General features: G+C 46.4%; 2 protein-coding genes and 1 long non-coding RNA gene across 4 annotated transcripts; 2 read left to right on the forward strand and 1 right to left on the reverse strand.

Annotated features, from left to right (window-relative positions):
* Positions 1-1,683: 1,683 nt before the first annotated feature.
* Positions 1,684-9,092, reverse strand: LOC119400295 (uncharacterized). Of its 2 annotated transcripts, none has more exons than XR_005185045.1 (2): positions 8,674-9,092; positions 1,684-2,034 (listed from the first exon to the last, which is right to left on the reverse strand). It is a non-coding gene; the product is annotated as an uncharacterized LOC119400295 (long non-coding RNA). The 2 variants fall into 2 exon arrangements; XR_007416996.1 differs by lacking the exon at positions 8,674-9,092 and adding an exon at positions 8,396-8,426.
* A 2,196-nt stretch (positions 9,093-11,288) lies between these two features.
* Positions 11,289-16,402, forward strand: LOC119400296 (chymotrypsin-elastase inhibitor ixodidin). The gene is made up of 2 exons (XM_037667318.2): positions 11,289-11,664; positions 15,223-16,402. Exons 1-2 carry the CDS (start codon positions 11,595-11,597, stop codon positions 15,447-15,449), a joined length of 297 nt encoding a protein of 98 aa, XP_037523246.1. The 5' UTR covers positions 11,289-11,594; the 3' UTR covers positions 15,450-16,402.
* Positions 16,403-18,164: 1,762 nt separating this feature from the next.
* Positions 18,165-21,621, forward strand: LOC119400299 (chymotrypsin-elastase inhibitor ixodidin). The gene is made up of 2 exons (XM_037667320.2): positions 18,165-18,288; positions 21,309-21,621. The coding sequence occupies exons 1-2, from the start codon at positions 18,231-18,233 to the stop codon at positions 21,497-21,499; spliced, it is 249 nt and encodes an 82-aa protein (XP_037523248.1). The 5' UTR covers positions 18,165-18,230; the 3' UTR covers positions 21,500-21,621.
* The last annotated feature ends 1,240 nt before the right edge of the window (positions 21,622-22,861 follow it).

Consider the following 22,861-nt stretch of genomic DNA (forward strand, 5'->3'; position numbering starts at 1 on the left):
GGTCTGTATTAGGAGGGCATTGTGCCTGTTCTAGTGATGCAAGCAGATGCATACCACCTTATATGGACATGCCAAGGATTACAGTTGGAACGCTCCCGTCATCTCCTGCAAGCTGGTCTTCGCTACAGTGACAAAACAGTTATGACCGATGGATACATGACAACACATTCCACAAGACACTTCTTCACTTCATACACAAGACCGGCCTAACGGCGCACATTTAACACAAATATACATAACAAATATTATGCCTTAAGAGCAAGTCTATGTCGCAAAAAAAAAAAAGAATGAAGAGGAGTGCAACAATTTTACATCGCCTGCAGTGATGATATAAGTTTGAGACAACACTGCACACAAAGGCAGTAAAACATGCACTGGCGTAACAGTTATCTGCATCTACAACTGCGTCATCCACGTGTGAGCTAACAGGAACTGAATCGGCACCGTATGTGCTGCTTGCGAGTTTCCGTAGCGTTTGCAAATACGTATTTGTTTCACAATTTCAAATGTCCGGCACGTGTGTGCTTGTGACATACATGGCCGCAAGTAGCCAGCATCTCCTTTGTGTCCACTGCGCTCGCTACAATGCACAAGAAATCTCTCAACATGGCGTACACCAGGTAGACAGAACAATGGCCTTTGTTGCTCCTGAGACGGGAGTCCTAGACGATGACAGCACAGACTGCGTTCAATACGTGCTCGCTCTTCTAGAGGGCATGTAAGCCATGCGACAGGCTAAAAGATTGGTTTGGTTGTGCTTACGCTCATATTTATATTTTTACTATATTTTGGCAATTTTCTTCGAATTCCTCAACTTCGAATTTTTAAGCTAATGAAAGGCTTGAACTGCAAATTGGCAATGTTGTGAAAACCAGTACAAAGTGCAAAAACTGACCATTTTTTACCCTTTGCGACGCACATGATGATCGATTGTCTATAAATGCGTGAAATGTACATAGCAATTTGATGACAAGGTTCTGGAGACCAAACTTAAAGCAAGCGGAAGAGCTAGAATAAATGATGTGTTTGAGAGTGATTAATTGTAATTCCAACATAAACAATTATCTAATTATTGTACAGTCAGTCATGCATGCTATATTTCTTCATAAACTGAATTCAACAATGCACACAAATTACATGCGATAATTATCTGCTGGCAGCGAGCATTCCTAAAAAGGTAAAAAGATACTTTGAAATTCCTGATAAACCACCCCACGTCCAATCCCTTATTGAACACGATACTACCTTCACCAAAGTGGTCATGTGCAGCAAAATATTTCAATCGGAAGTGATACAAAGGCACCTCACGCAGCAAGAATGCTTAATTTACCATTAGCTCAGTGTTTTCAGTCTCTTCGTTGCCAATAGTGCACAGATATGGCAAAAGCAAGTTGAGTCTCGAAATGAAGACACTGTGTCACAAAGGATTATAATCTGCTACAAGATAAGCACACGATTAAAGGGATCCATCCCTCGTCCAAGGAGAGTTCGAAAGCAGAGCTCAAACTTGCCACTTTCTCAAGCACCTTCTCTGCACACACGGCCCGTACACTCTATATACAGTATTCGTACGCCAATGTACACACACTGTACAACAGTGTAAACTACTGGAAAAAAAGGTATCTGGTTGACACATACTCTTGTGAAGAAATAATTACCATGAACCTATATACAGTATCTGACTAAGTTAATCAGACTGGGTCTGGTAAAAAGAATTTATTGATCCGATCGGTACATATTATTTAAATTCGTCAAAATAGCTTCCTCGGGCGTCGATGCACCGGTTACAACACGATTCTGATGCTGAAAAGGCTCCCTGAAAGTCAGCTGCCGTGACCTCTTTCACAGACTGTGACAGCACGTTCGATGGCAAGAACGCCGTCGAAACAGTGACTTTTTTGGCTTCTCTTGAGCATTGAGGGTAGGAAGAAGTGTGCCGGGCTCACATCAGGGCTGATTCAGCACTGATACAGCTCTGACGTGAGCCCGCAAGACTTGTCCCTTTGCAGTTTTTACTGCAGCATATCATTGGATCTGTAATGGTAGAAAAAGAAAGTATTAATCGAATTAAGTTTAGACATGTATTGCATCGACTGCAGTAGACACGTATTATATTTTACACATGTATTGTATTCTCAAGCAATTTATAATGCTCAAGCAGCAAATGAGCACAATGATATGCTTATGTTGTGTTGGGTGTACTACACACGAGCCATATTTTACAATGCAAGACATGGAAAACATTTAGACGTCCAAGCGAGAACTGCTCGAATCGCGGAAGAACGTTATTTAACGATCGCTTTCTCTTTCCGATTAATATCATCGCGTAATAACGTCCGGTATGGCCCGTAAAACGCCTAAAACAAGAATATCTTTAACCTAAAGTGCCTTGGACAGGAAAGCAAAAAATGTTCTGCCGTTTTTCTTGGGAGAAATCAAACACAGCGATTGACCCCCACTACTTCCGACAGATAAACGTTTTATCACGTCTACTCAGCTCCGAAGTTTGTAAAGAAAAACTCCCGAGTTGCTTGACGTGAACCGGGTTCGAACCTACGACCTGCACGTGCGAACGCGGAGACCCGAACCACTACGCCACTGAAGAACTGCCTGAATGCGCCGATAATTTCTTGACTTTATTGCATAGGTTGCAACATGCTGTTGTGATCGAAAAATAGTAAGCGCAGATTTTTGTTCGGCGCTTATGGTATTAAATGTAGTAACAGGGGTGCTATCGCGGAACGATTCTATTTTTTATTCCAATGCTTTTCGTGCTTTTCGCGCTTGGCCATTGGTCAGAACGACGGTCCGTCCGCGTTATCAACGCGATCAGCCAGCCGCGAGTGGTGCATGATAAGAATAGCATAGAATATGGCATTGGAATCGGGAATAGCATCGTTCCGCGGATTGCACCCCAGGAAAGCCCACTATCGTCTAGGCCAGTCCTCAACAAAAAAATGTTATGCCACTTTCTTGGAAGCAGTAAGGAAAGACTGCTCCCACTATCAATAGCGACAACTTCGTAATATATCACAACGGGAAACGACCCTGAGCTCATTTGGGAGATTTCAGGGTAGCTGGTTGTGAATGCAGGATTCGAACTCGCAGACCTTTGATCGCGAGACTGCAACGGTATCCACTACGCCACGACGGACCTCCTCAATTCACATTTTAGTGTACGGTTGTGTCCATTCAGACTAATCATAATCACACTCAAATGATAAGCTTTAGCAACTTGGAACGCTTGGCAAACTCCAAATTATCGATAGGGCACTGAATAATCATAATGCAAAGTACGCGTGAGTACTGCGAGTACTGCATCAACCTTCAGAGGAGCGGCTTAGGACAAGCGTCGCCACCTACCGACCAGCAAAGCAACTGAGATTGTCCTTTGAGATAGAAGTGCACGTGCGCGCGTGCGCCATTGGCACAAGTTTCGGAGGCTGTAAAGCGTTGACGTTCAGTTTTCAAGTTAATTTTCGCAAGTTCGCCTTAAACACTTTGCGCCTTATTTGTCATGAGTTGGCGTCATTCTTCAAGAATTGCGTGCATCAGAACCAAACGTGTTCCGCATTGTTCACTAATGCCATCTCACAGCTGCTAAAGCAAAAGCCATTGTTAGTTTGCAAGTTCCTCGCCAGTTGCCCTCGCGCTCGCCCGTTTCACGACATTTAGACGCAGAGTTTTTGTACGATATTTCGCGCATTAAGCTTTCTAAATAGCCGCAGTTTACAAAAATTACGATGTCATATCGTTATTTATCACCACTGAGTGGAATGGGGCTTGGCTTGTTTTGAAATTTTCCGAGTTTCCGCAATCATGGCCCGAATTAAAAATGTACTCGTTGCAATCGCTAGATTTAATCCTTTTCTTTAAATACAGCATGTATTATCAAATTTGGTGCAGTGGATGGTGAGATAAGTAATTTATTCGATCATCAAGATAATTTGCAAATCATGCCCATGTTGTACAACCCTAGAGCAGAGAATGCCTAGACCATAAACGGCTGCTCAATCTGAGGCCGTTACTACAGTAGAAAACGAAGGCTAAAATTTGCACTGCAGCATCGTCGAAAGGATAGTAATAAACTGTGGCGTGTACTTCTAAGCTAAACTTCAAGCAGTTTAGACGAAAAGGACGTTTGCTAAGTCTACTGTATGACGTGCGTAAGACAATATTTTAATTTTTTCCCTTATATTTTCAATTAATGTCATGAAGACGTTGAAAGAGTTAAACTAGTACGTACGAGGAAAAAGAAAGAAAAAAGAATGTAGGGGCGTTTTTCTGAGGCGAACTCACACCTCGACGGCCTCCACTATTTTCCGTTTATGACATTGTAAAGATCGAGGCTCTGAAGCTTACTGAAAAAAATTAGCGGATAGTTGCTTGAACGTGAACGAGATTTAAACGCATGGCCATTCAGACCCGAGGAGCACTGTGCGAGCAATAAAACTATCGCACAATCAGCATTTCATAGAGATTTTTTGCACTGTGAAAATGCGATTTCCGTGAAAACTTCAGTTGCAAAAAATGAATGTGATGTCGTAGTTCGGGGAGCAGCCACATGACAGCTCTCACTATGAACATGCGACAATACCCGTTCTATATCACAAAGGGAAAGGCTCTGAGCTCAGAACGAAGAGCACAGAACGGCAAATTGTGAATGACGGGATTCGAACCCACGACCTTACGGGCGCGAACCCGCGATGCTATCCACTACACCACGCGCGACAAGCGTGCGCTGGCACTACTGTTGTGTGTGGTTGTACTGCTTGTACAAGTAAAAATTTCCAGTCACGAGCTCCAATACTTTTATTCTAACGGCACAAACGCGTGCGAGAGTGCAAGATCTCAAGCACCGCACGAAGCATGCGACTTACACTTGATCGGATGATAATGTTTATTAGCGTTCCCCTAGCAATGCACGATTGATCAAGTCGTTATACTATAAATATATCGTAATTCACCATTATGTTTACTACTCCTCGTTCTTGTTCTTCGTTAAGACCACCTTGTGACGCAAACAATATGAACGGGCATCCCGGCGCCCCGGCAACAAGCTTAGAAAAGCGGCTGTTCCCTAGCTTCCGAGATCGGCGCGCACACGCCGACGCTCACAGGAGGTTGCCGAGAGCGGAATTGCATGGCTCGCACCGTAACCACGGGTTTCTATAAAAAATAGTCACAAATATGAAAGACTGTGAGTTTGTAAAAGCCGATCAGTGATCACATGTAGGCACTACTATGGGCACTCGTCAGGGCCACCATTTTTAGATGGCGTCAAATCACATGCTCTTTGACGTAAACGGGGTCGCGGGTGTTTTGAAAACAAACGCGCCGACAACCTGCCGCGTGCGTGAAAAACTGCCTCCCGCGGTGCAGGGGCTAACATGGGGGCTAAGAGCCCTGATCTCTCTCCCCGTCACCCCCCTCTCCCTAAGTCATCTTAGAGGGGCGCCAGCGCTGCCCCGTGCCGTTCCTCAGTCGCACCTACCCCACCATTTTTTAATGTGCGTGGTTTTGCAGGGCTTTGCGGGTTTTCCACGATAATGGCAGCCGAAGACCCCTGATGTTCCATTCTAACAGCTTTTTCACTTCCCAACTTCACGCCATATTGCCGGGGACCAAAGGCAGGCCGTTGTGAGAAACGCGACATCGCTCCATTTTCATTATTGCGTCTATTGTGAAGCTTTCCTTGACTCCATCATCAGTGGGGTTGGGGGTGGGCAGCGATAAAACATTGCCCCCCCCCCCCCCATCCCCCTTTATCGTTTTGGAGAGCCCTGCGGACGCCTATGCTCACATGCGAAGGATTTGAGCTCAAGCAGCCTGTTACGGCGTCTCCCAAGTCGTTTTAATACTGACGAGTATCGCGAATTTCTCATAATTGCACGTCCTCGCAGAAGTGATTGCAGGTAGTAGATAGCGTTTTTAGGCAACGTTTACTGCTCTATGTGTAGGTGTTGAGATCCAATAAGGAATGTCGATCACGAATGATTTCCGGAAATCAAGGAGGTTGCCGGAAACACGTGTCCCTCTTTCTAACATCTGCAGGAGAGAGCTGAGTGCCCTGCTGATCTGCGGTTGACCATTATCCTTTCGGAGCAGACATTAATCAGGTTTTTGTGCATAGCTGGTAGATTTACAAGCGGTAGACTTACTTTTCTGGACAACACATCATCATGTGCAATGTTCATCAATCTATCTTTTTTCTGAGAAATCTCGCAGTCACTGCACAAACCATGAGTGCGTACGGAATGCATGGAGCACGCTTTTTTTTCTGTTTCTTTCGTTCTTTCTTTTTCGAGCAAACTGGTTGTAAGCGCGATTTGAGTGAAGGTCTCTGAATAGAGCAACCATAAAGGAGAGGCGACAGCAGGGTCACGTGACACTGGATGAGGTACGCTGAGGGCACCATACGGCGCAAGCAGTCAGGCGCATCTTGGGCCGGCAGGAAACGTTTTTAGATGCGCTTATACAGGAGGCCGTAAGTGGAAGTCACTGTATACGGGTAGACGGGAAAGAAGGGGCCTTTGTTTTCTTCTTCGTAAAGTCTCAGTAAGGTTCTTGTTTTTTTAAACTCAGCCATTGCAACCGGTCCTGCCATTACAGGGTCAGTGGCTTGACGGAATGATAACACCAGGAGCGCAGACAACCGGAATCTGTCGCCTTTGGCGTGCACTAAATCCTTTCCACTGGGACCGGACCATGGCCGGCCTATAAAAGGCAAATCATTAGCTGAACATCGACCCGCACATCTGCAACCTTACCGCGACAGCGTCCCGTCATGAAGCCGCAAGCCTTGGCCGTAGCCGTAGTCATATTATTCGCCGGAACTGTGTTGTGCCATGCGCAAGGTAAGCACATGGCCTTGAGAGGGGGGCTTGTTTGGACGAGTGGATTATACAGGGCTGTCCCACGTAACTATAGCCATAAGTTTAAAGTTAAAAGGAGCAACCTGTTAGCACTAGCCTATAGTTACTCAGGCTATTCATTTATTTTCCGGCCCCTTAACTCATTAATTATGTTTAATCACTCAACTTTTTAATGATTGGCTGTAGACCCAAAGTATGATCGTAGAGTTCTGGAGCGCATAGAGAAACCACCGATTAAATTGCTTCCAGTACGATACCTCTCGCGTAGTCCTTTTTCCCGCGTTGCAAAGAAAGCCCGCGAAATATGAAAAAAAGTCACGTGACGGAGCGCTTGTGTACTGCTATCATGGTGCTGCAATCTTACACTCGAGAATAATAATATCTGGGGTTTAACGTCCCAAAACCACGATATGATTATGAGAGACGCCGTAGTGGAGGGCTCCGGAAATTTAGACCACCTGGGGTTCTTTAAAGTGCACCTAAATGTAAGTACACGGGCCTCAACATTTTCGCCCCATCGAAAATGCAGCCGCCACGTCCGGCATTCGATCCCGCGACCTTCGGGTCAGCAGTTGAGTGCCATAACCACTAGACCACCTCGGCGGGGCATACACTCGAGAAGCAGTTGCATAATTGGGGGCGTCATTATGCACCGCAACAACAATCGGCATCGGTATATCGAGTTCCTTTGCTTGCGTTGTCGCCGCGCGACCAGCATACTTTCAGGAGCTCATACTAGCGTTCTTCGTAGGGCAGTAGCTGTAGCGCCAAGTTTCCAAGAAAAGGAAACGCTGGCAAGCCAGATGACTGTTATTTCTGTGGGGCAAAAGTACTCCTAAAAGGGTGTAACTTTTTGAAGTGTAAATATAAAAAAGTTCTATGGATACTCCCTTAAAGGAGTACTGACGCCTATTTTCGAAGCTGAGTTTACTCCACTATACTGATCTCATGTGCACAGAGACGGCTCTGAGCAAGTGTGAAGATCAGGAAATGCTGATAAGATACTTTATGTCGACAATACAGTCAATTTTTGTGTGGCGCACCTACTGACATCGACACTAGCGTGACGTCAGTCTACAGCATCAATTATGGTGACTTTACGCACCATGCAGTTGTGATGACGTCAAGTACCAAAACATGCAAAACGGCCGCTTGCGCGTCACCAGCGGAGCCACGGAGCTGATCGGCCGTGGAAACGTCACGATATCTTTTGAGAGCACTTGACGAGAACCCCATATTGTGTCGTGACGTCAGAGTGCAGTGGAAACCGAAACTAGCTTTTAAAAGCATGTCGTAATTAACATTTCAGGGCACACTCACGCTTACCAGTACATTTTCTAGGCTTTTGAAGGCATGACCTTTCATTTGACGCAGAAAAAGCGACAGATAAAATTTTTTTGTGTCGGTACTACTTTAAGGGAGACTTTGATTTGGGCGAGTTGGTACATGCTTAGCTGGGAAAAAACAGCGCAATAAAGGACAAGGACGCAGGAACACAGTAGGACGCAGGAACACCCCACCGAAACGTTTACACCCTTTGCAGTGCCGGTTTAGGGTGCAGTAGGGACCGAAGCTAGCTTTTCAGAACATGTTGTAATTAATTTTCCAGGGCGGACACTCACGCTTACCAGTAGCACGACCGCTGGATGGAAAAAAAAAACGCATGCGTTTCTATCCAGCGGCCGTGCCAGTAGATTTTCTAGGCTTTTTAAGGCATGGCCCTTCATTTGACGTAAGAAAGCGACAGATGAAAATTGTCTTGCCAGTACTCCTTTAAAGGAGAAAAATAGCACCTTACCCAAGCGTTTACACCATTTGCAGTGCCGGTTCCGGGCTTTCCTAGTCCGCCGCGGTGCGACCAGGGCGAGGTGTTGAAGCAGTGTCAGAGCAGCACATGCGCAGAACTGACCTGCGCCAATCCGAGACCGCCTACCAAGTGCACGTACGATTGCCGCACGGGTTGCTTCTGCTCCAACGGCTTCTTCAGGAACAGTGCCGGGCGCTGTGTCCGCAGGGCATTCTGCTCCTAAGTGTCCCGTCTTGTTGGTTCAAGAAGGAATAAAACCGGAATTACGGGCCTATCATCAACGCATCGTGTCTTTCTTCTCTGCTTTAGGAAGCATTCGTTCACACACACACACACACACACACACACACACACACACACACACACACACACACACACACACACACACACACACACACACACACACACACACACACACACACACACACACACACACACACACACACACCACACACACACACACACACACACACACACACACACACACACACACACACACACCACACACACACACACACACTGTGGAGAGTAGAGTGGATGCGATGAACGAAATTATCGCATGATGAAGAGCAAAAGGCTTATGAAAGGAAAAACAAGATTATTGCCCGAAAACAGTGTTTAGAACCACTCTGGACGAAATACTACTAAGGTAAGCACAGATGTGTGTTCAGAAGAATGTTATATCGGATACAATTAACATCAATCCCATTGCAGTCTCGTATTTTGGGACTCTCGTCTGTATATTTTATGCCTTGTAATTAACCTGTTATGTAATAATAAAATTGATTGAATAATGAACATCCGTACGTAAAAAATTCTTATATCAGAAACGATTACCACCAATAACATTTAAACATGACAACTTTGTAATATAGGCAGACGGCTACGATAATCATTCACGGCACACACGCTTCCTGCAGTAGCACGTCGAAGCGACGATATTAACGTTTTACAGTACAAGTGCGTCCTGCTTGATCACTGTGCATTCCTTGAGTCACAGAGTTGGGGAAAAAAATAAAGATAAACGAATTCAGAACGTCTTGCAAACTTCGCGACCACTCACAGTATATGTATGACACTTCAGCCGAAGTAATGCTTTTAAGCCAGAAATGGCGTAAGAACATCACAATATATAACTTTAATTGCAACAACGTAGCTATATAAGTTGACACATCGCCAGAGCATACGCGAAATCACCTCGATGACGCTAGCGTAGTGGTGCCAACCTTTATAAAAGTCTTAATAATTATTCTGATCTCCTTTAGTTGACATTTGTTTTCTTTTCAATAGACTGAATGCAACTGAACTGCATCTACGACATTTGTAAGGGTTAACGCCGTTACACTTCTATGCTGTCAGCCAAAAGGAGTCAAAGATTAATGCAGTGCAGCCATACCTTCAGTCGAGGAATGCACAACAAATTAACATAATTACGCGTTCGGAGAATCCGAAAGCGGCCCTCTGCCATTGACGTCAGTGTTGTGCGCACGCAATGTATACATAAGCCCAACGGCGTTCCTGCTTAGCGACAGCTTGGCATGACGGGAACAGACTAGCTGCTGCAGTTTTTGTTAAGCTTAACTACGACTGACGTCTTGTTAACACGCACGTTACCCGTCTGTGCCTCCTAACTACCCTGAAACACGCGTTCATGCTCGCATGCATACACGTACTACCAACGCACGCAAATAATCAGCCTGGTACGTGTATCTGCGTACGTGCAAGAACGCGAAAAGTAAGCGTCAAATAAAGAGAACGAAAAAAAAAAAACAAAAAAGCGAAGAAAACACTTTCCCTTTTGCAATACCATAGCCGACAGCGGCACGCCGTAAAGAGGCTCATTAATTTCTTATAGACCCTCGATCAAGCTCTCCGACAACCTTATCGCTGCCAAGCGGTCTCCTGCGCGCTCGTGACTGCGCCGTGTTGGCATCAAAACGCGCACCACTCTTCAATGTCACACTCTCGCCTTCTCTCTTCATTTTATATCACCTTCAATGACGCACTCTCTTTCTCTCTGTTCACTTTATATCCTCTTTAGTGTCACACTATCAGTCTTTCTTCACTTTATATCATCTTCAATGTCACACTCTCTCAGTCCCTCTTCACTTTATATGATCTTATTGTTACACAAACACACTCTCTCTGTCTTCACTTTATATCATCTTCAATGTCATACTCTCTCTTTGTCTTCACTTTATATCATCTTCAATGTTACACTCTCACTCTCTCTTCACTTTATATGCTCTTCAACGCCACACTCTCTCACTCTCAGTCTCTGCTCACTTTATAGAATCTTCAATGTCACACTATCTGACTCTCTCTTCACTTATTATCAACTTAATGTAACACTATCTGACTCTCGCTTCATTTTATGCCATCTTCAATGTCACATTCTCTCACACTCTCTTCACTTTATATGCTCTTCATTTGACCTTGCATTCGAATGCTCAGCGAGCCAGATATTTTCTTCGCTCGAGCCATCGACAGCTTTCGCTACGCACCCGAGGCACGAAAGACGGATGTGTTTTCAATTATAAACAACTAACTCGGAGGGGGGGGGGGGGCACGGGATTTCCTCGAAGACTTCGAAACAATCGTCTCGGCATATATCTCTTTTATCTGGCCTCGTCCATGCACACGCGGAGAAAGATCGCGTGCATTGGCGCGTTTGCGTTGCCGTGACGGAAGGGAGCTATTGGCTTCCTTTAACGCAACAGCTGAAGAAGCGCAGTATTCAGAAGCGCAGTTTTTTGTAAGGGAATCTACTGCGTAGCTCGTGTCGAATGCATCTTCGAAAGCCTTATTCAAAAAGCTACGATCTTGAGTTCGTTTAGAAACCAGTGGAGGCTTAGGCGAGCGCTTGGTCCAAGGTTTGAAGAGCAAGGCAAGGGCTTGCGAAGAACGGCGTCATGAGGGCCATCTGGACGATCCTGGTTCTGCTGGCGGTACTTACAGCTTCAGATGTCTCCGCACTGCCTGGTAAGTGACCCGAACAGGCGGGCTATATTTCTTGTCGTTGATGATGCAGCGGAAATTTGTGAATTTCTATAATTAAGTTCTTAGAGATGAAAATTCTTGAAGAGGGCGTGTATCTGGAATCAACGTTTCGACCAGTGGTCTTGTCTTGTCTTCTACAAAGTTGCAACTTTGAGGCAGCGAAGTAGTTGCTTCCTTGAAGAAGACAAGACTACATTTCGAAACGTTGTCTCCAGCAACACTCGTTGTTCAAGGATTTTTCATCTCTTCATGCGCACATCTTCACTTGAACTACTGCCTTGTTTTAATCCTGGCATTTCACGGGCTAGAAACACAACATGGTTATGGAGTGCGCCGTATTGGGCGACTGCAGATTAATTTCACCTGGGGTTCTTTAAGGTGACCCTCAATGTAAGCACGCAGGTGTTTTCCCGTTTTGTCCCCATCGAAATGCGGTCGCAGTGTGCGTGATCGAACCAGTGTCCTCTAGCTAAGTAGTAGGGTAGTGGAAATTGCTTAAGCTGTGTGGCCGCGTGCCGATTCCACATGTTTGGAGTGGAATGCTGGTAATGCTGTTGTTTGCCTATATAGAGAGAGAGCATTTATTAGAAGATGGCAGAGGGGTCGGCTTGGGCTTGCGCGCTCTGGGCTGCCACTCTGCACAGGGGAGAAGAAAAAGGGGAGAAAGAGTGACGAAGATGATGATGAGGGCAGGAAGACGTGATGCGTATGTACAATAACACGCAACACCGTGGATTCCTTGAAGCCTAGTGTCCAGCGCATTACTCATCAGAAAGTCTATAGATACCCTTGTAGCAGCTGCTGACGCTGTCTGGTAGGACATTGCGGACAATAAGTTTCACTCAGTGTTGTTAGTCTATGTCTGTGTAGAAATGCCTGGAAAAAGGAAGATGCATGTCATTAAGAAATCGTACATATATGTTTTTCATGCAGAAGCGAGAATATAGTTATTCACTTTAATAAGGCACGTTCTTACGGAATCCCTGTGCTCCTCTAAAAAAATGACGTGCGAAAATTGTAGGTATACAGCCTTGACAAATATTTTGCAACAAAATTGGTTTCGTTAATGTTAAAAAAAATCTTGCGGAAGTTTTAGACACATCGTTTAAATCCGCCCAAACTACTCATCAAACCATGGGGCTCTTCGATTTTCCACTTCTGGCTACCCGCGGGCTGCCAGAGCCAGCCAGAGCGCGCTCGTTTTTCTCGGGTTGCTCCGACCCCCCCGCGGTGCACTTCCGGTTGGCGTTCGTTTTTCTCGGGTTGGACGGTTCTGGCGACCCGCGGGGAGCCCGAGGGTCGCCAGAACCTTCCAGGACAATTTAGTTGAGGAAGCTGTCTGGAAGGTTTCGGGCTAGCAGACGCCGAAAAGAGACGATACGCGCTCGCGGCCATCTTTGTGAGGACTCGACGGATTGCAATGCGGGCGCTTGCGGACTACACCTTTGCTTGTCCTTACGCTCGGGCCGCTCGGCGCCGTTTCGCCGTGCGAGATGGCACGATTACGAGTGGAGGCGAGCATTTGGAGCTAATGTTTATTGCTTTTCTTATGTGTCCCGTGAAGTTTCCTTCCGTGAACAACGCGGCGAACTGTCGCGTTCTAACCATTCTAACTGCGTCGTGCACATGTCCCAAAAGTTATGTACACGTTCGTGCGAACGCATGGAGACTCCTTTCGAATTTATTTTTTCGTGGTAGTATTCGATTGTGGTGTCGTGTCTGCTTTATGTGCATTTAGCTGAGACGATTGTGATCGAACTACCTATTTCGCTCCGTCGTATGTTTGTGTGCGTGAACCCCGTAAGAACTTAACTATTTCAACTAGGTCTTCGATGTTGATAAAATGCACTGATCGAATAAAAGCGATCGCGACATTGTTTTTTGTGTGATCCTCGTTGGTCGCGAACGGCGTGCGAGCGTACTTCGATCTACGGTATTATGTTATGCTACGACGCGTCGATGTGAAAAAACGAAGATGAATTAAGAAATGTATACATCCTTTTGTTGCTTATTTCATCGTCGGCTTTGTCTTTTTCCACCTCTTAGTAATAATTCCATGAAGTATGTACGCGGTTATCACCTAGTAGCTCAAATAAAAGCTGAGCTAGTACATAAGATTTTTGGAGTGCCACTTAGGATTGCAAAAGAGGCTCAGGCAACATCTGCCAAAACGAGTCGAAGACGCGTCACACAGAAGTTTATTTTAGATATAACGCGCACTCGTGGTACCCATACCGCCGCATGTCTCAAGTTATGACAAAACGCAATTGAAAAAAAGCTGGTCAACGCGTGTGTGCGACGTAGTACGCGATAGATCCTCGAGCTCTTTTGGGGACACGATCACTTTCGCGAGATTTTAGCGTCGTGTTGTGCAGCGACTGTTACACGTACTAAGCAGACGTGAGCTGGTTAAGCCGTTAGCGGCGCGGTAGCTCACCTTGCATCGCTTTCGTGGCGCCGTGCGCCAGCTGGCTGTTTTGTTCGCGGACGGGGCGAGTTGCGCACGATTTTGCGAACGTACGTGATCGTATCTCAAATCCGTATGCTCGAGAATATCACTGCAGCTCTTCAGCAAACCTAGCAACATATTTTCAAGCGGGCAATGCAGAAAAACGAAAGCGCACGCGGCGCAAAGTTTCGTTTGCTGCCACGGCGGTAGCGTTTGTTTACGTTTACGCTGGCTGTCCCAGCGTTCGATTTTGTAATCTTGGGGCAGCTTCGGGTTGTCTCGGGTTTCCCACACATGTGACCAAGACGCTGCTTCCTGTCCCGACCGGAACTTGCTGACTGACCCTCTGGCTATCTCTGGCTGCCAGAGAACTGCCAGAAGTCCGAAAATCGAAGAGCCCCCATAATGAAATGCCTAGATGCTCTCCCCCAGCTAGATCCGTAGTAGGCGTCCACCTTCCAGAAACGCTCATGTTCAAAGCGGACGAACGCACCCTTGCCTACCCCGTAATTGGCGCCTCCGATGTGCTGGACTCAATGAATACACACCTGGCATTGCTGGAGCAGAGGAATTATTCGCGAACTACCGTAAATCCATGTCCAGAAATTCCAGAGGTGGTGTGTCCGATTATGAGGACAAAAAAGAAATCGCGCTAACGTATCAGAAAACTGCTTGGGTGTACGGGTGCACACATGTACGTGTCTTTGCTTTACTGCACCTGTTTTCTACTCCTTGATCGACTTCCACTATCTGTTACTTTTCCTTTATCCTTTGGTCTGTTTTTTTCTCTTTCCACAGAGCACGGTAGGAAGCAAGATATTAATACCTCCCTGCCTTTTCCTTTATTCTTCTGTCTCAATTACTTGACGATAAGTTTCGAATGCTTCTGGAGGTTCTGTGCCCCAATATATGCCAATACAATCATTGAGTTACGTACCCATTATCATGTTCTTAGCCTGCGTTCTTCCTATTTCCTTTGTTTCTTTGTATGTTTGTGTGGCAGCCTAGCCCCGGGCACGATAACAACCGTTGGGAAAATAAAGTTCATTCGACTCAACTCAACATATCAAACAATAATGAAATATTCTCAGCCGCAGATGAAAGCAGCGGAGGAGGAACGTTTCCTGAATGCGGACCTGGCGAGGTGTTCAAGGAGTGCGAGAGCTCGTCCTGCGGCGAGCTGTCCTGCTCGCAGCCCGAACCAACGGACGAGTGCACGCGCGACTGTGCCTACCAGTGCTTCTGCGACCGCGGCCTGTACAGAAACAGCCTGGGCATTTGCGTGCCTCTCGCGCGGTGCGACAAACCCAGGGACTAAGCTCAAGGACTAAGTACAGGGACTAAGCCTAGGGACAAAAACCATGGACTAAGCCCATGCACTAAGCACAGGGCCAAAGACAACAGACTAAGCCCATGGACTGAGCCCAGGGCAAAGACCATGGACTAAGCCCAGGGACTAAGCCCATGGACAGAGCCCAGGGCCAAAGGCCACGGACTAAGCCCCCGGACTAAGCCCATGGACTGAGCCCTGGGACAAAGACCACGGACTAATCCCAGGAACTAAGCCCAGGGACTAAGCCCAAGGACTAAGACCCGGGGCTAAGCCCATGGTCTGAGCCCAGGGAAAAAAACCACGGACTGAGCCCAGGGACTAAGGCCAGGGACTAAGAACTTCTGTCCCTGGCGCACGCCCACGGACAAAAGCATGGCACTACGTGAACATATCATCCCGGTGCGTTTCAATCATACAGATTGCAGATGTTCTTGGTCATCACTTGGTTGCTTTGGGGACCACGAAACCTCGGAAACGCCGACAATAAATTGAGGAAAGAAACTCCTTATTGCGGCAATCAACGAGACAGAAGTTTAAGCGAACATAGAGGCTCGAAGCGATGAGAAACTGTGGGGCGATGAATGTCCTGGAGGCAGTGCTTTACTGAATGACACTTCACTGATGAGAGACCGGAGAAGCACCAAAACAGGAACTTGAGAAAGGAGTTCTGCAGTGCATTGCTTTATTAAAGAAATTCAGCTCTTTATCACGTGTGTTTGTTTTGCTGAGGATAAGGTACCTTTAGTCGCCTCACTGCTTATTTGCACAAGAGAGTCGTCAATAAGTGCAGCTGTGAAGGTAGTTGACTGGGCTACATATAAGTCCAGAGGGGTGCGAATGTTGCTATTTGTTTTGCGTTGTACCCCCGTTTCTTCCTACGAAACACTGGTTTAGCTCACGTCGACATCACAGATCACAGGGAGATTCGATAGAGGATTCATCGAATTAATAAGAACAATCTGCTGCATTAGAGTGGGTCAAGGACGTAGCCAGAAATTTTTTCCGGGGGGGGGGGGGTTCAGCAATACTTTATGTATGTTCGTGCGTGCGTTTGTATGTGTGCGTGTATAGTATATACGCAAGCAAAACTGAAAAATTTCGAGGGGGGTTTGAACCCCCCCCCCCCCCCTTGGCTACACTCCTGGAGTGGGTGCCGACTGTTTAAGAACAACCTGCAAAGCTACTGCTGCTGCTCTGGAACACATTACTACATCTAAAGTTTACAGTTACCTCGGGTCAAGTAAACATTATTATTCAACATGGCTTTTGAAAAAGCTTTTTGCGATGTGCGCATTTACTAGCATGCGCCGCTGCATTTCACATTACTATGAATAAAAACCTTCAAGTTGAGTGCATTTTTATAGACTACTGCAAAGCATTCGATCGCATTGCTCCTCGCCGCCTCATACCTAAACTTTTTGCTCTGTCATTAGTCTCCCTAATGCGGTCATAGTTTTGTAACTAGCTATCTTTTGACAAAAACGGAGGTGGTGGGTGCTACCCTGCTGTCGGTGGTTTCTGTGTCGTCTTGGCTTACCTGTGTTTTTCGAAAAGCGTGTTGGAACCCCTGTATGCGGTTAGGGGGCTTTTAAGGTCAACGTAGCACATAATTTCGCTTCGTCCTTTTACTACGTCACATCCGGTTTACAGCAAGGTGGTGCACTATACGTTTAATTTTTATAATTTACAATAACGACAAACCTTACAGAAATTTTCTCTAGAATGCGACAATTCACTGACAACTGTATCACATACCACGATATTTAAAGTCGTGATGACGATCTCTGCTTTCACACCAACTTTAACCTTAGTAATTACTAAACTGGTTAACGGACGTTTAATTTCCGCCTCTTTCCATCCCACCAGATAAAAAAAGTAATCACATTAGACAATGGTATTCACTTTGAAACGAAGCAAAATGGACATCCTGTAAAGGAAGAGAGTATTTGACACGGGGTGACTCTCAAGATTGCAAAAGATTGTACCAAGTTCCATCGGTTCCCGTCCACGTTTGCGCTTGTGGTTAGGTAAGTTTTACGCAACGCGGCTGGAATTAAACAAGAAATGGAATAGCTACATATTCTCGCGCCAATGATATACAAACTCATAAACGACCAACACTGTGCCGCATACTGTTGCACTTACTCCACGTTGAACCAACCAAACGTAATGCGCTCCCGACCAAGCTAAAATGTGCCTTCTAAGCGCGGAACTTGCATTCCTCACACTTTTCATACAGACTCCCCAGTTGCAATTTAGTCGGTATGAACGCGTTCTTTCCTTGATTTCTTTAACGCATATATTTATTTGGCGGTTTCATCTGAGAATGTAATTCCATCGCAGCTGTGAGTGTAGGAGCGAATCTAACGTCATGCAGCTGCAAGATGCTTCTCGGATTACAAGTGCTAAAGAAAGTCATTGTAGACACGTGCTCTTGAGGTCTGCGTAGGCTTGCGTGACGAGGCTTCCTAGTAACTGACTGGCTGCTGTGGTCTGGCCCATTTTTTTTTTGCCTCCAACTCGTACGGCGACAAGAGGCAAAAAAAAAAAATAGTGGTGGTGCTAGGTATCGCTCTCGCTCCCTCCGGATGTAGTCTGTCGTAATAACAAGAAACTGCAGCTGTATGAAGTCTGCATACACACATTCGTAAGAAAAAGAAAAAAAAAAGGAAGAGTATGTCACCAGTGCCTGTTAAGAAGCCCGACGTCCAGCATATACGGAAAAGGAAAACCATCTTGCCAGACAGAATATCGCTTAGGACGAACATGAACACGGTTCTGGTGGCCGCAGTAGTGCTGGCGGTTCTTCACGCTAGTTCTGCCCGTGAGTTGGTCTCGTTTTTTATATTGTTGACTGGTTTTAAGACTCCGAGAACACCCTTCTTCACTTTTTGCTGCACTTTCTAGTCTTAGGGAAGAAACGGTGTCTTGTTATCTGGCATCGAAACAGTTGATTTTGTTTCGACTGAATCGTCGAAATTCCCTGTGTTAACGACGTAAGAATTGCCGCTTGATCCATCGTCAAATCAACACCCTATTTATTACCACATACGTAACTTATAAAGACATAAAACTTAGTTGAAAATAGTAAATACTTGAGGCAGGGCTGCCTGCGCCAGTGACTTCCCTTGTTTGACTGCCCTTGACCGATTCAAGTTGTCTGCCTTTTACGTGCCCCTTGTTTCATAGAGTTTCCTACAATACTTACTAGAGGGAACTCTGGCGCTAGTGTCTATGGGAGCTGCAATGCATCGCGCTTCAGCCAGCATGGGAATCATGGGTAGTACACGGATTTGTCTAAACTTCGTTCTTTCGGCTCCGTTTGGCTCCGCGTCGCCTGCATCTGTTTTGTCGCAAAACAAAGTTCAGCAAAAATCAGCAGTTTCACTTCACCACTTTAACTTCTTTAGGCTGGCTCACCGATTCAAATCTGGTCACGAAGTTCACAACGATCGATTCTTTTATCCGAAAGAAAACCAAAACATAGCAATAAACAAAGCCACAAGTGCGTTCGAAGCCCACAAGCACGAAGACTAGGCAAATCCGTGTACTACCCATCATTCCCATGGTGGCTGAACGATCGCAGCGCCAGAGTTCCCTCTAGTTAATTTTAGGAAACTCTATGCCTTGTTTACTTGTTCGCGCTGACATTACGCATGAATGTTCTGTTAAATTTACTTGCATATTCCAAAGACAACCTGTTACTATGAAAGGGACACTTGACAACCACCCGTTTGTAGCAGGAAATCCCAAGGTAATCCCTGTGGATTTTTCAGAAAGGAAGGATTCTAGTTGAAGAAAAATTCGTCCTGGTCTGGGGATCGAAGTCGGGACCAACGCCTTTCCGAGATGGTTGCTCTACCAATTGACAATAATAATTGTTGAGGTTTTAAGTACCGAAACAACGACATGATTTTGAGGGATGCCGTCGTGGAGGGCTGCGGAAATTTGGAGCATTCGGTCTTCTGTAACGTTCACCTAAATCTAAGTAAACGGGCCTCTAGCATTTTCGCCTCCATCACAGATGCGGCAGCCGCGGCCGGGATTCGATCCCGCGACCTTCGGGTCAGCAGTCGAGCACCATAACCACGAGCCCACCATGGCGGGTGCTCTACCAAATGAGCCAACCAGGATGCTAGAAATTTCATCCCCGGACCAGGACCAATTTTTCTGCAGTTAGAAGCTTCCCTTTCTGAGAAATCCACAAGGATTTCCTTGTAACTTCATGCCAGATTTCAATTTTCCCTTTCATAACCCTTCTGCCACGTTGCGGGATTTCGCTGCACGTCTTTGCAACGAGCTAATCTCTGTAGCCGGGACACGAGAGTAATGTTAACAGATTTCATCTATTCAAGGTTTCACATGATGTCTTGTCTCGCATGATTTATATAGACGTACTCCTATATGCATGCAAATAGTAGATTGATTATAAGCACTGCAGTACAGCTATTAAATTAGTTGCGAACATTAGGACATATGGCGTATTATGCAGCCTTTCTTTTAATAGCTATGTTTCACCAACTAGCACAACTATAAGTAATGCATTTACGCGTCGGTTCTCCACGTGCCATTATTTCATACTTTTCACGCATCTTCATCGTTATTACACGCCAAAGCCATTAGTTCGTGCTGTGCAGGGTCAGACAAAATGTAATTACCTCCCATGTACCGAATACCATTAGCTAGGTATATAATTAAATTTTGCCTCTGACAGATATATCGGATGGTTGTATTCAGCGCTCGGCTGAAAATGAGTCGGAAAGGTTGATGACGTCCCGATCGCGCTATAAGCGGCTGAGTTTTGAAACGGTACAACAATGCTCGAAATTGAGCATCATGTAATGAAAATGCTACAGAATGACTAGGAGTTAGTTGAATGAAATGGGAGGCGAGAATGCTTGAGGCCCGTGTACTTAGATTTAAGTGCACGTTAAAAAAGCTATAGGTGGTCGAAATTTCCGGAGCTCTCCACTACGACGTCTCTCATAATGAAATCGTGGTTTCGGGACGTTAAACCCCAACATTATTACGACTGTCTTTGACAAGTGAATGGCAGGTGCACCGCAGTTGTTTGGGTGGAGCTTAGATTTCAACGCGATAGCGTTAAAGCGCCCGTTTCACAGAAATTCCGGCGTCGGTGTCGGGGTCACTGGTTGTGAGCAAAAAATAATCATCTTGTTCGTGATCGAAAATTCAAGAAAGATGCAAATAAATAAACAATAGAAATCGTAGGTTCGAGTAAGAATTGAACTCAGGCCGTCTGCGTGGCAAGCAGGTGTTCTACCACAAAGCCACGTTATTGCTTGCAAGTGCTTCGAAAAAAAAAGAAAAACACTATATGAATATCATGTAGTGGAAGGAGTCTCAACGCATGTAATATTGCTTGACAGGAGCGTAGAATCGCGCCAGGCGTCAAAACTTGTGAATTGCGCAACGAGTGGGTGGTTTAAAGCTGCCCACCTATTACAAAGTGTGCAGCTGCGAGGGTGTGCGTGGCACCTTACGGACGCGTAGTGGGTAGATGGCCAATTTTCAAAACGAAGAATTATCGCGTAGTGGGCACTTAACAAGCATACTTGCAGTAGGCATTCCAGGATTGCTCGAAACGGTCAATGCTACGCGCACAGTCGTTCGTTTCCTTAGGGCACGATTGAGGCATACACCGAGGGCCGAAGCCAGGCTAGCAATTAAGAAGGAGATGAGCACGGGGCCCGGTTACGCTATCGCGTTCTTCTCTTGAAGGCCAAGCTCAAACGTCCTCCAAGATTGTCTTTCTTTTTTTTTGTTTGTAACCGTGTATGGTTGACCATGATGACATTATCTGAACAGGGTTTAATCTTTCAGAAGGCAAGAAATGCGGTGAAGGCGAGGTGTACAAGGAAGGTCAGAGCAGCACCTGCGGCGAGCACAGGTGCGGCGACCCAGAGGACGGAATCAAGTCCTGCACCTTCGACTTAGTGAGTCGATGCTTCTGCCAGGACAACCTCTACCGAAGGAGCAGTGACGGAAAGTGCGTGCCCAAGGAGGAGTGCTAAAACGAGCCATGACTCTGCTCCGGAAAACCCTTTTTCCCCGTCAGCATGCACTTGCTGAAGAACGGCAATAAAACCCACCGGGTGCCTTGCATTCGCCTAAGACGATCCGAAGGCGAAAGCCATCTCCTTCTTTTCCTTCTCAGTCGATCTAGAGATCCTTCCCCGTCCCAATCCGAAAGATTTCTGCATCTAACGTGGCTCTGCACCGCCTCCAGCAACGGAGGCATTGCAAGCGTTCTTCACCTCACCTGGTTTCGCACGGCCTCCGTGATCGACCCACCTTTGACGAAGCGACGTAGTCATCTGTTGACGTCATCATGTGATGCCATGTTACCTGACGTCACATTGACGTCATGACGACGCAGCAAATTTTGAAGTTATTTATGAAGTCATGATGACGTCATATGGCGACGTCATAAAGGGTGGGTCTCTTCGCATACCTCCCGCAGGGACGCGAAATTCAAACGCTCCGCCAAGAGCGCCAAAATCCCCATTGAGTTACGGCCCTTGCGGAAGGCCGCCGGGCAATGGCGGCGATGAAGTAGCGATTACGTTGCTTACGTCGTCGGGGCAACAGTAACAACAGCCGCTCGCTTCTCGCCCCCGGTCCCTCCCACTCCACGTGCCTTTTTTTGCGCGCTGGTTTTTTTCTCCTCTCCCATGCCGCGCGCCGTTTTTTTTTTTTTTTTTGGTCGGGTGCGCTCGCGCGCGTGCTGTGCTTGGCCGCGCATTCGTGTTTGCCCGCAGCCAGCATGTGCTAGAGCATAAAGGATGAATCCACCTACAACATGATGGCCGCACAAGCGGCCAACAAGATGGCCGCTTGTGCGTCACCTAAACATTCAAAATGGCCGCTCGTGCGTCACCAACAGAGCAACGGAGCGGAGCGGCCGTGGAGACGTCACGGCATCTTGCGCGAGCAGGTGATGAGAAGCTCATACCGTGTTGTGACGTCAGGGTACATTAGGAACCGAAACTATCTTTTAAAAGCACACTGTAAATACTTTTCCAGGGTGCACTCACGCTTAGCAGTACATTTTATAGGCTATTGAGGGCTTGGCTTTTCATTTGACGCAAGAAGATGGCAACTTCGTGTCAGTACCCCTTTAACCTTGAAGCATGCAGGCTATCATGAGACAGAGAGAGAGAGCAAAAATGAACAACTTCATTTTTCAGAAGAGAGCTCAGGAGAGGCTTCATTAGCCCAGGAAGCCTTGAGCTCGGGCCGTGTCCTGGGTCTTCGAGACCAGCCTTAAGATCGTTGAGGTTGGAGCTGGCCTAGGCTCTCTTTAAAAGCTCGTTGGTGTGGCTAGAGTTGGGGAGGGTGGGGGCTGGGGGTGCGTTACCGGGGATGGTCCACGG

The sequence above is a fragment of the Rhipicephalus sanguineus genome, chromosome 7 (genome assembly GCF_013339695.2).
Source record: "Rhipicephalus sanguineus isolate Rsan-2018 chromosome 7, BIME_Rsan_1.4, whole genome shotgun sequence".
Taxonomy (NCBI): Eukaryota; Metazoa; Arthropoda; class Arachnida; order Ixodida; family Ixodidae; genus Rhipicephalus; species Rhipicephalus sanguineus.